The sequence below is a fragment of the Colius striatus genome, chromosome 10 (genome assembly GCF_028858725.1).
Source record: "Colius striatus isolate bColStr4 chromosome 10, bColStr4.1.hap1, whole genome shotgun sequence".
Lineage (NCBI taxonomy): Eukaryota > Metazoa > Chordata > Aves > Coliiformes > Coliidae > Colius > Colius striatus.
Window position 1 is genome coordinate 12,319,623 of NC_084768.1, and position 13,215 is coordinate 12,332,837.

Sequence of the window (13,215 nt, forward strand, 5' to 3'; positions counted from 1 at the left end):
TTTCTGTTGATGCTCTAGGACTTGGCTCAATATGTAAATGAAGTGAAGAGAGATAATGAAACACTCCGTGAAATCAGACAGTTTCAACTGTCAATAGAGAACTTGGTATGTGATATTTTTTATTTATATACAGTCTTAAACTGAATTTTGATCAAATGTATTGATAGAAGTATCTTTTCCCTATTTCATATGACATTATAGCACTCTTCATAACATATCAAGTATAAGTATGCTTTGCTTGGTTTAGAACAACGTGAGTATTTAAGTGTAGAAATCTGCTATTTTAGGAGTCTGTATAGTTAAATATGTTTGCATAGGTAAAGGTCTGTATTTGTGCAGTAACTTGAGTGTTTCTGTAATGGGAAAAAAATCTCATTTGAAGACAATGGAATGGACTGATTTTTTTTTTTTTTTTTTTTTCTTTTTAAAAGGTAAGATGGTAGTGAGAAGAAGATGTTTTTATGCCTGAAAAGTCATTTTTTTGAAGTAAAAGGAGTGATGTAACACTTGAATGTGGTATCATCCTGGCACTTTGCGGGTGTTGACTCACACATCTTGCTTTTCTTACAGAATCATTCCCTCTTACAGTATGGAAGACCTCAAGGTGATGGAGAAATAAGGATAACTACGTTAGACAAACGTGCAAGGCAAGACAGGTGAAGGCATGGCTTCTGGGGTTCACTATTAAAACACCTGTAAAGAAATTCTCTTTAAATTAGAGATCAGCTCAGTGATTCTTGAGAGTACTTTGCATTTCACTATATTCACAGAACCTATGTGCTGTTTACCAAGTGAATTTGCTAAGTTATTCATGGCAAGGTAGCTATTATGTTATCATCTGAGATCACCTAAATCCCCTGCAGGTAGTAAATCTATAACAAAAGTACTTCCGGTGCTTTTTGTTTGATTATTCAGTAGTTCATCCTTAAAATGTCAAGTGCCATAGACAATGCTGTGTGAAATAAAACTGTGAGCATTGGCTTTTTGGAGTGTTTTTAACTGTTGTTATATTGTATTTTCATAGGCATATCTTCTTGTTTGATCTAGCTGTGATTGTTTGCAAACGGAGGGGTGATAATTATGAAATGAAGGAAATAATAGATCTCCAGAAATACAAAATTACAAATAACCCCACTACTGATAAAGAAAATAAGAAGGTAAATATTTGTTGCTAGTTAATTTGTGTATTTCAGCAGCAGTTTGAAACATTTTGAAGGAGTTAAGAATGTACATACAATTTGTTTACCGAGCTTTGTTTTAAATGTAAGCTGAAGTGCATATGTAGGGATTTCAGCTTTATTTTCATGTCATTAAAGCATTTAAGTGAACACAATAATGTGATGTTCTGTTCCAAAATAAGGGAATTAAGGAACATAAAAAATGTTTCCTTCCCCTGTGCTCCCTGCCCCCCTAGTTGTTGACCTTTATATTTATCTATCTTTTTACGCAGTGGTCCTATGGCTTCTACCTCATTCATATCCAAGGACAAAATGGTTTAGAAGTATACTGCAAAACGAAAGACTTGAAGAAAAAATGGCTTGAACAATTTCAGATGGCTCTGTAAGTATGTTTTTATTAAGGCAGACTCGTGTTTATCACGAGTGTAAGGATATTGTTTAAATGATGCTGAACTTCTTTCATGTTCAGATTTTTTTTTTTAATACAGCCTAGTTAGCTATTTTTTCTGACTTTCTGAGAAACAACTACTAACTTCATGAAGAGTATTTCTGTGAAACTCCTCTTGGAACAGAAAGAGGGCACTCTAGGCTATGTCTTACTTCCCAAATTTGCTGCTAAGACCGTTTCCGTAATACTGACTTAAGCAACCAGGGGGAAATATTAATAATTTTAGCAATAAATACCTAATGTAATAGTGACCTTTTTTCCCCTCTCATTTTTATTTTGATTAATTGAAATATATTTTTTGAAAGGTCATGATGGTTTGAGATGGGATCCTGGCATCTTTCCTAGTTGCTTTAAACTAATTTATTCTTCAGTATTTGGATTCAGTTGCTTGGCTTATTAAATTCAAAAAAATCAGAAGGCTCATTTCCTTTCTATGTTTTCAACTAAAAGAAGAGATTGCTTTAGATTTTCTGAAAAGTAAGCTATTGAGAGGCAGCACTGCAGATTACATTATTGTTATGCAGCATAAGCTTTATTTCCTTTTCTGATTCTTGTTGGAAAGACAAACATGATTATTGACACATCAGGTCTTCTGATTAAATTTAAAACTTGTGAACAAGGGAATCGGATGACAAGGCGATGCTTGTTTTATGGTGAAAAGCATCGGGGGAGTGTGATACTCCCACTGAAAACAGAGAGACAGCATTAATAAAGATGGTTTTGGATGTGATAGTAAAGGTACGTGGATTCAGGAAAAAGGCTATTACAAGCTGATATGAGTGACACTTGCTCATAAACTACATATGTATTCAAAAACAGCAGTATGAGGAGTGCTAATGATATAACTGAAAAAATAAAGGAGGATAGGCTGGGCTGGACAGACATTACAAGGCCTGCTGACTAGGGTTCCCATCTTACTGATTTTTACTGAAGACAAAAATAGTATATGTTTTAGCAAAAAATTGTGGGTAGCATAGTGGGGAATGGGAGGAGATATTTCTTAATGTGCAGAAAGCTGAATACTTTTTACATAGAAATGCTTTCCCTGCTGCACTTTCTGTAATGACATTATTGATATGTACTTAAACATAGCTACAATGTGTATGAAAAGCATGAGAAACTCAGACTTATCAGCTATAGCATTATTGCTATTGATCACTCTTCAGGGGTCCTGGTGCAGTGCACAGAAAATCTCAATCAAATAAAACACAAGTCAGTCAAGGAGCTAAGGAGAGCAGTAAGACAGTTGTTTTTCCCTTGGTTCTTCCTAAGCATTTTTATGATTGTGTGCAGGACTGTGCTCCCCCTTGCCCTGTGTGGTGAGTGAGTGCAGCTGCATGTCCTTAGGAAGCAACAGGCACCAGGCAGTGCTGGAGGCTGCTCATGAGTGCCTTTGTGAGCAATGGTTCACTTCTGCTAGGTGCCCTATGTGAGCAGAACAAATGAGACCTGAAGGGCTGACCAGCCCAAGTGCTCTTCTTTTCCCCTTGGGCAGATGGAGTGGATCATTGTAAAATCAGTGGTGATGTCAGGTCTTTGTCTTAACCCCACATATCTGTCTTAACCGATTCCGTGACTAAATGCGACAATGCAGAGGCATGGGAACTGGAGCATCAGGGCTGCTGCAGGTCAGGATGCTGAGGTGCAGCATCACATAGTGGCATTCTTTGCGTTGGGCAATGCTTTTTACTACCTTATTTATAACTACTAGGACTGAAAACAATGGGGAGCTTTTATGCTTTCTGAGGTTTTTATACCTTCCTCCAACTCCGTTGCATTGAATTGGACTTCATAATTATATTAATATACTATTATGTTAATTATTTGGTAATAAACTAAGCCAAGTGTTTTGAACAATTGGTTGGGTTGATTTGTTGTTTTCAGGGGCCTCATTGCTTAATGTGTAGGTTATCTGTTCTATACTCTGTATAGCTGTGATTGAAATTATGCTCTCATTCATCTTACTCAATTATAATTGCTACTTCTATGGGCAAAATACTTCTCATTACTTAAAAATTTAACTGAGACTGCAAAAACATCACAGTTGAAGGGGGTGAATTACATTGTTTTTTTTATTATCAGAAATGATGTTGTTTACTGAGTTCCAGACAGAAATTTCAATGCAGTTTTGTTGCCTTTGGGATAGCATTTTGTATGAAGTCATGTCTGTAAATTTAAGAGCATAAGAAGAGAACAACAAATTAGAATATCTCTTATTATTTTTAAATTAAAGATTAACCTTTTTGCCACTAGAACATTTTTATTGGCATAACTGTATTAGATAGACTGGGATTTTTAATTTTTAGGAGCTTAAATGTTTATGCCAATGTATGAACAACAGTGGTGCCAGTTACAATGCTGAAAAGGCACCTGTTGTTGAGATGCTGGTATGATTGAGATGAGAATTAGTCTCCATTTGAGAAGCTTAGAAATAGAAGAGAACACTGTTTTGCTGGCCTGACTTGGTTTAGGTTTGGGAAACAGTAATATATTAGACAGCTTGATATGGAAAATCTTTACAGGAAGGAAGGGTGGAATCTCCACAGTTGAGGCCAGGTCACCTCTGCCCTCATTTTAAAACAACCCCCATATTTATTGTACAGCTGCCAAAATTGCTGCTTATTTGGAAGCACTGGATTTTCTAGGTGACAGTAAAATCAAGTAGATCACTGGGGCAACATAGTTAACATTGCATTGAAACTTTGGTTGGATTAATACATCAGAAGAATTCAAGAGATTTTTATAAAGCTATCGGACAGCAGTGGAGGATGATGGAACAGCAGTCATCAAATGGTTGAGCTATCCCTTAGTATGCCTGTTCCCTCCTTGCACAGGGAATATGTAACTGCCTATCTCCTCAGAATAGATGAGGTGCTCAACAGAGTGGTTGATTAGAGCAGTTACTATTTTGTTCTTGGAACTCTGTTCATAGTAATGGATGAGCCTATAGCTCTATGGGTAAATAAGTGCCATTAAAAGATAGTGCTACAAAGAATTTACGAGACATGGAATGTTTAAATTTAATCTAGCATGTCAAATAGCATTGGTTTAAATGCAAAGTCATTCCATATCCAAGATAATATTAGTAAAAGTGTACAGACAAATTACTGCACCCAATTACTCAGCCAAATTAGAGACATCATGTATTAAGTGAAAGTTTGTCAGCAATGTGATAAAGAGCGTGGTTTATTTGCTGTAACTAAGCCATTAAACCCCTCAAAAACGGATTGTGAGAGACACAATTTTGTTAGATTTTCTAGTTGCATATGCTGTCTAAATTCTTTTCTCCTGTGTTAAAAACAACCAGGAGAATGTGAGTAAATATGTAATGTCTCATACCTACAAATTATATAAAATATTTGATACTTTTGTTATTCAGATGACACTAAAAGGCAGGAGTACTGGTTGGTGTTTTTGTCCCTTAGAAAGCTCTCCCTCAGATGCTTTGCTTATTTTAAAAATAGTTGACTAATATAAATGTCAATGACATTGTGCTAACCATTCTTTATTTAAAGAAATAAAACACCTTGAAAGCTGAACGTATCCTCCTGTATTGTATGTGTACATACCTCAGTTATATTACTTGGGAACTACTTAGCTGTCTAATTGTCAGGCGTAATTTCTTACTATGCAGCAACTGCTTTTTTCATCATTGCTGTGATGAATTTAATTCTTTCATTTCATTATGAGATGATAGAATAAATACTGAAATATGTTGGTTGTTACTACAGCTGTCTCATGTTGACACTAAATATTTGCTTCTATCTGGTAAGTATTTCTGTGTGTAGCTTGTTGTTTGATTACATCAGAGCATGGACTAGGTGTGTGTTGTCTTCCTCACAACAGCAGAGACCTTTTCATGAAAGGCCAAGTAATATATTTTCCCAATGGCTTAATATCTGAATCCATTAGTGTAATATGGCATGAAATATCATGATGCCTAGTTTGCTAATTTAATTACATCTTTGGTTTCTCAATTCTGCTCAATCCACTCTAAAAATGGCCATCAGCAAACTTGGCTTCGGTATGTATTCCTAGATAGGGACGTAGTACACAGAAATGCAGTTTAAAATATAAGCATGGCAGAATTTGGGTTGGAAGGAATGTGTGGAGGTTGCCTGGTTCAGTCTCCTGCAGGGCTTAGGGTGCTCAGGGTCTCATCAGCTTGAGGTTAGTGTTGCTGACTTTCGAGCTTCACCAATATATCTCTCATGCAACAGTGTTGCAACAAGCCTTTTAATTAGGCTTTACTCAATAAGTCTTTCACAAACTGAGAAGCAGGTGGAAACATCTTGCAGGCAAAGGAACAGGCCTTTTATTTAGTGTACTTAGTTAAAATTTCAGAATTACTGTGACTGTAGCTTCTACTTTGACATTGTTACTGGAATTGCAATGTTAATGTCATGCATAATTAGTGATGCCTGAAAAATCAATGGGAAACACATGATCATTATAGTGATTAGGGTGTATATTAATTGCATGGAGTTAATTAATCTGGGTTGTTTTAATATCCAAATAAAAGAAGTTTCAGACATGAAAGCTGCATGGCCCTCAAAAAAAATGAGTGGTTTTAGTTTTAATTACAGTGTGTTTAAGTTTTAGGTCACTACAGAGTTTGTGTGGCAGCTCACGTACACTCTGTTTCTGAAAAATTACCATTTCAGTTAGACATAAATTCACACCCTGTAACTCAAGGGATGCAGAACACATCATCTGAGTGTAAGGAAATAATCCTGAGATTGATTAATTCTGAAACCTGATAAGTGTGAGCACAACATTTCAGATTGGGCAAGCTACAGAAAGTGTAGATAGAGCTCACTGGTTTCCTAAATTTTTAAGAAAGCTGGGAGAAGCAGCAAGGTAGGTGAAAAGTGTGCTCTTACCTATTATCATACCTATTTTCAAATTTGGTTTGCATTCTGTGACTAATAATATTGGTCAGATTCAGCTCAAATAGATCTCTTGATGTGTTAATAATATATATGCATTAAGATTTCTTCTGAGAGAATATTTGAGCTCTGACATATTGAACACTGACATATTAAATTAAAGCTTTCTTATCTCAAAGCACTTTAAAAGCCTTAGATATCTGCTGCATTTTTCAAATTGCCTGCAAAGGTGTTTCACTTATACCAACCTCACATAGGTTACCAAAACAATAAACAAATGTGTCTGCCTGGGCTTTTCCATCAGTATAAATATTTCAATACCGCAAAAATGAATGCCAGGTTCCTGTCTGCCAAAGAGTTATGGTTGCCTGTTCTCTGCTTTGACTCCAGTTGTTTTTTGATTAAATGTTTTTCAGGGTTATAAGCAACCATTCACAATGTATTCATAGTTATGTGATTTCTTTAGACGATTGTAGACACAGCAAGAGCTGTGTGAGGGTTCTGCATATGATGAAGAGCTCAGTGTAAGGAGAGTGTTGAAAGCAAAACAGAATTTATGAAAACATCACGTAAACACTTCAAGATGATAACTATACTTTGTTATTATGTTTTTTGGTTCACTGAAATCAAAGATTTCTCAGCCCTTATGTTTTTACAGCTTACCTTACAACATGTGAGGTGTACTTCTATGGAAATGAAGAAGAATTTCTTAAAATTCGGTGAAAGGCATTTGTAGAGATACCAGGTCATAAAAATAATGTACCAACTTCTTAATATTGGGAATTTTTATGCGTGTTTGGGTTTTTCAGTCTCTAAACATGGAACGCTGCATTACATGTTTGTTTTTATGCTTTGGCTGTATGAGCAGATGCTGTAGTTTCTCCCTGTAAACTGATGTTGCTTTTTTTTTTCAGAGCAGGTTTAGGCATTTGTCTACCAATCAACAAGTTTATGGCTGTATGGATCCTGTGCTTTTTTTACTTTTTTTTACTCCAAAACATAGACATTTGTCTTCAATTAAGTGTAAATATATGATAAAATGTTTAAAGCTTGTCAGGTCAAGCAACTTCATAAATTTGGATTTTGAGGATGTAGAACTCTCATGAATAAGATTCAGCCAGTAGAACGTGAAAGTGTATAAAGTATTGATGCTTTTGATGTACAAATACTGATGTGTGACAGAGCTTTGTTCCTGTCAGGTGGTGTTTAAAAATGTTATACAGGAATAGTTAAGTTCAAAGCAGTCCATCTCCTGTGCTTTTCACAGGGAGGTAGACTGATCAGGAAAAAGGAAAGCCATTATCTTGTTTGAAACAATGCCGTATGTTTCAAAAAAGGTAACAAGATAATTTCTTGATCTCAAAAGAGCCACTCATGATATGATCAAATAAGCAAATTTCCTAACTAAGTCTTAGAAGTTGTGTGTTCTTGATCAAAAGCACAATTTACTCGTGATATGGTTAATTTAATTATATAACATGTCTCCTTGATGGAGACTCTTTGATGTGACAAACCAGAATGTTTGAGTATTAGCATATGGAGAATTGATTGTTTGATTAATTCAGTAAATAGCATTTTCAAAGTTGATTCTGAAATCCAACAACCTAGTTGAGACAGAAAAAATGAATTAGCTGTAAGTAATCAACGTTGCTCCTGAGAAGGAAAGGTAGAGAAGATGCTGAAAATCATGCTTCCGTGAAATGGCATTGCTCACCTCTACTGAGGGATACCCCTGAAGTGTGCTGTTTTCTTTTTCACCTTTATTATAGTAACTAATATAACATCCTTGTCAAGATTTTAAAAAGCATTGTTTATTTGTGACTTTGTGGCCTGAATCTTTATTTTGTTCTTTTATTATACAAAGGCCTTTTCTTTACATGACAGCTGGTTGTATGAAGTGATCAGTTGAATGGTGATAGTCGCACAGAGACAAAATGTTTCATGTGGAAAGAAAGGACAGTGCAAGTGTAAGGCTGGTTTTTTTGGTTTTTTATTTTGTATGGAAAAGGATTCCAAGAGAAACTGCTGCATATGAGAGCAGGGAGTGAGTCGAACATCTCTTGAGACTAACTTTGTGTGAAGTCTTCATATGAGATTCAGCTGAAAGCTTTTTGTATTGTTTGCCAGTAACATGTATGGTCGTCTTTTTCTTAGATCCTCCTATTCGTGTGAATGCTTAAAACACTTGAATATGTGGCAAATGCTAGCTATATTTTATTACCTAGTTAGATCTTCCCAATCTTCCATGACTAACTTCTAAATTCCATAAAATTCTGAAAGGGAGGTCATTTTGACACCAACCTTATAACTTAAGGTGTCTTAATAAATAATTTCTGTTAGCAATTAGTAACTTAAAAATACTTACGGCAGATGTAGGTTTATTGATGCCTTTTCTACAGTGATATCAAATATTAGTAAAACTGGAATGAAAATTTTCAGTGTCCTCGGGTATTAACCTATGCTATTTCCTTTGTAGGCTATACTGCATGAATACAGCATCAGGTTTCATGTCACATAAACTTGAAAATGTTCTTCAGCAGTTCATGCTCAGGGTGTCCATAATTCTGAACAGTTCTGTATGGAGCATTTTAAATTATTATAAGCATAACATGGAATGCAGAATAATAACAACTCTAAAATGTAAAAGTCTACCTTGGGGTTGAGAGTTGAGGAGAGTTCAAGGTGTTGAGTTTTATCTGAGCTCCCTGTAGTATTTCTTCTTTTAATACTTAAAACAGTTGCAGTCCACTGCAAACTCCATATCTGATATTCTTGCACCTGCTTATTTGTTATGCCTCTGAGCTCACAGGTGGGCATGCTTACATTTACTATTATCTAAAGCCAAGTTTCAATCAAATGGCTACTCCCTTACAAATATAACACACTTTTAAGATGATGGGATATTTTGCAAACACGTACGTACAATCGAACCATTTGTGCATTTTTTTGTGAAGGAATAACATTTCCTGAAGAGACTGATAGGGGAAAAAACAGTTTAAAAAACTGGCTTAAATTGCATTTCTTCAATTCTGTCAAGGTGAGGGAGCTCTGGCACAGGCTGCCCAGAGAGAGTGAGGAGTCGTCTTCTCTGGAGGTGTTCAAAACAGGCCTGGACGTGTTCCTGTGTGACCTGATGTAGGTGGAGCTGCTTTGGCAGGGGTTTGAACTAGATGATCTCTAAAGGTGCCTTCTAACTCCTACCATTGTATGATTCTGTGAACCTGTGACTTGACAGCCTATTCTCAACCCAGGAGCATCCAAATCTGGCCACTTGCTACTGTTACAGGTTACCCAAAAGAACATGGCTCATGGGATTGTTGTTGAGGGAAAAAAAAGGTTCCTCTTCTATCCAAGTTGACAGTCCCACTGGTTTATGACAATCTTTGGACTTAAATGGTATCTATGAGGTTTATCACCAGTCTCCTAGGAAGAATAACCTTGTTGATACCCTAACTTATTTTGCAACTAATACACTTTTGAAAAGAGCTTTCTTGATGTGCCTTCAAAGGGTTGCTTCTGCGTGTCTCTTTACAATGCATTTGTTCTTTATTTTTCTTTATGTGCTTTATGTACTGCACTCCTGCAAATAAGCACTATGTCCCTTTTCTGGTGAAAAAGTGGTGTGTGTGTATCTGAGGAAAACCAAATGTTTTTCAGTTAGATTTTTTTTTTTTCCCCTGTAATACATCTTTCTTTCTAGTTTAAGAAAAATAAAAAGTTTAAAAACATTTGAAGTCTGGGAAGGTGAAGTTGAGTTGTTAAGTAAGTACTCCAGAGAAATATTTTTTCAACGTAAATTGAAATGCTTGTATTAAATCTAAGCAACACCTTCTCAGAGGCCTCCACCCAGGGAGGGGACAAATTTGTGCAGGTCTTAATTGCTGAAGTAAATCTGCAAGCTGCCAAGGAGGCAACTAAAATGACGCTCAAAATACAGCACTAGCGGGACAGCAGTGGACCTTGCAGGCAGGTTTACAGTTTCTATCTGGTAGCATTAAAGGGTAATAGTAAATAGATTTAGAACAAAAGGAGGAGGAGGATTTTGTTGTGCTATATTCTGAAGTTTCTTTTCTTGAGCTCCTTGCAGAAAAGGAAGCCACAAGATGGTAGCCTTCCAGTGCACTCTGCTGCTGGGTACCTTCTTGTTGCTAGTGCTGTGCTGTGAGCCTGACACCCACAACCAAGAGCAAAAGTCAGCAGATTCTAGTTGCTTCTACTCTTTACATTTTTATACCACCACCTCTTCTCTTTTGTGTGCTCTTTTTCAGTAGAGACAGTGTTATTTGCATTTCATTAACTTCCTATTTAAAATTTAAACTCACTATAAGAATTTAATTAATCTAAGCAATATAATACTTTATTTTTATCCCTTTATTATATTTTTGTTAGATTTGTTCCCAGCCAGCAGACTCTCAGTAATATGTCTGTGCAAAACAAACCAGAGACAAAAGTTTGTACAGTCTGTAAGACTGATACTGAAACATCTGAAGGGCAAAACACCCAAGGCAAGATGTACTCAGTATGTTAAAATTTGTGAAATATGTTTTTCTCCACTTTTTGTATCTTCAGAAATGTCTTTTCTGGAAATGAAGACTGGCTATAATGAACTCATTCTCCTTGTGGGTAGATAGGAGAAAGGAGCTGTAGTAGACCATCTCTTAGCCTTTTCTTTATTCTCACGGGATACATCTTCTGTAGTAATTACATATCTAGTAGAGAGATAAGAAAGAGTTTTGGGATTGAAAATTTAGTAGTTTTCCTGGTGCATTTTATTTCCTAAGCCTTACCTGTGTAGAGGAAGTTGCAGTTGAAACTGACAGTGAAAGAAAGCATGTTTTTGCTTAGCCTACTGAAGAAATGACATTCATCTGTAATTCAACTTCCTGCAAAATATATTCTATATGGTTTTTCATTTTGGAAACAAATAGAAATGTAAGAATATTGATGGAAAAAAAAGTTGCTATAGGATGGCCAAAAAGCCTGCTGTATGCTATTGCTATTCAGACACGTTTTATCATCACAGTACAGGTTAAGTAAGGAAATGACAGTAGCCAATCCCATGTAAGCTGCTTGATATTGTTAATGTACACTTTTCATTGCAATGTGTCTTGGAAACACTTTAGACCGAAGATGTCATCTAATTTCAATTTGTAAAATGATGTATGGAATGTACACAGTTTCACATGTCAAGATGGTCAAGGTTAATTGCTTTGTTTTGACTTAAGTTATAAGTTATAAGGTTAAGTTATAAGGTTTTGGTTGTGATACATTTGTAGCTGGAAGATTAAGTTTTTGATCTGTTATCCCAGCCACTACAGGAGAGTGTTGGAACACTGTATTTTCATGTGTTCAATTGTATTCATATGCACAATTATTTTGGTCTTTTGAGGCTGGATAGTAGAGAGAATTTATTCTATACTGTATAGGTTTAGGAATAGGTGCCTAGATGTTTTGTCTAACAGCACTATTCTGTCGTCAGCTGTGCCAGTAGTATAGGCAAAGTTTATTACAAGAACGAATTCTGACTGCAAAAGCTTGTGTGGGACTGTTGGTAATGTGACACCCTCTATAAACGTGTTGCATTATGTGGGTGGCTGAAGACAGAGTTGGCCTGTGATCAACTGAATCTTCTGAAAAGTCAATAGAAAGAAGTGACACTGTGAATGTGGAGAAGTATTTTTAAAAAGAGAATAATTCATACATACAAGGTCAGCAGAAGTGCAATACTCCAAAGTCTGACAATGATAACAAGGTCAATTGAATAAGATACCTGGTTACTCTTTTATACACTGAGCCCTGTAAACTTGATAGAGAAAAGATCTGTTCAAAGATGCAGGACTGACTGAAGAAGGTGGTCATTCTGCTCCTTGAATGGTGTCTCCGATGGCTGATGCAGAGACAAGAATTACATGTCCAAATGATGGAGACTAGCAAGAGAAGCATCTGCAGGTCTCTGGGTTAGTACTCTTGCAGTGAATTGGTCCCAGTGGGACTAATATTCTGTCAGTAACTTGTAAAGAGAAAGCTTTACTCAAAAGTCTCAGGGACAGCCTGAGGGTGTGGCTGTAGTGACTGGAGTAAATCTGGTTATGGGGATCCAGCACTGTGCAGGAGAGGGCACTCGTACATGTCCCTTACTCAAACTCTGCTGTTGAATTTAGGAAAGCATTGAATAAAATTTCCTAATTACAAATTTACTCTTGTTTCTGTATCCTGACATTTTGTCTCTGCTAGAGTGTAGGAGTTAAAACAGCCTGGGGAAAAAGTAGACGAGAGGAAGGGAAAACTACTTTTGACTCCTCACATTGCTTGTAAAAATAAGACAGTTCTACCATAAAATGAGGAACGTGTTCTCTGTCATTATTTACATCAGAGAAAGTATTTCTAGTATATGAGTGACTGGCTCTAGCTACTCATCAAGACTGTTTGACAGCAGAAAGGGATAAAACACTTAGTTTGTGATGAGCCTGGGGCACCCCATAGTAGAAGTTGTTCTGGAAGGACTGAGAGAGCCTATGAGAGGTCTCTATGTATCTGAATATATAACAATTCTGTGTGGTTGTGGGTGGTTTTGTCTTATTTTTTCTTTTGATTTTTTTTTGTTTGTTTTTTTTCTGATCTCTTGGCAAGAAATCCTCCTACTGATGAAGAAAGTATTCTTAATGTCAAGCTTAAAATTAAAACTGACCTATATTTTTCT

At 36.2% G+C, this 13,215-nt stretch overlaps 1 protein-coding gene across 2 annotated transcripts in view; it reads left to right on the forward strand.

Moving 5' to 3' along the window:
* Nucleotides 1-13,215, forward strand: part of VAV3 (vav guanine nucleotide exchange factor 3) — a 154,020-nt gene that overhangs the window by 71,227 nt on the left and 69,578 nt on the right. For both annotated transcript variants that reach the window (XM_062003205.1, XM_062003206.1), the window contains exons 12-15: nt 19-105; nt 571-656; nt 1,025-1,157; nt 1,451-1,560. In XM_062003205.1, coding sequence (XP_061859189.1) covers nt 19-105; nt 571-656; nt 1,025-1,157; nt 1,451-1,560 — 416 coding nt within the window. The remainder of the gene's footprint in view (nt 1-18; nt 106-570; nt 657-1,024; nt 1,158-1,450; nt 1,561-13,215) is intronic.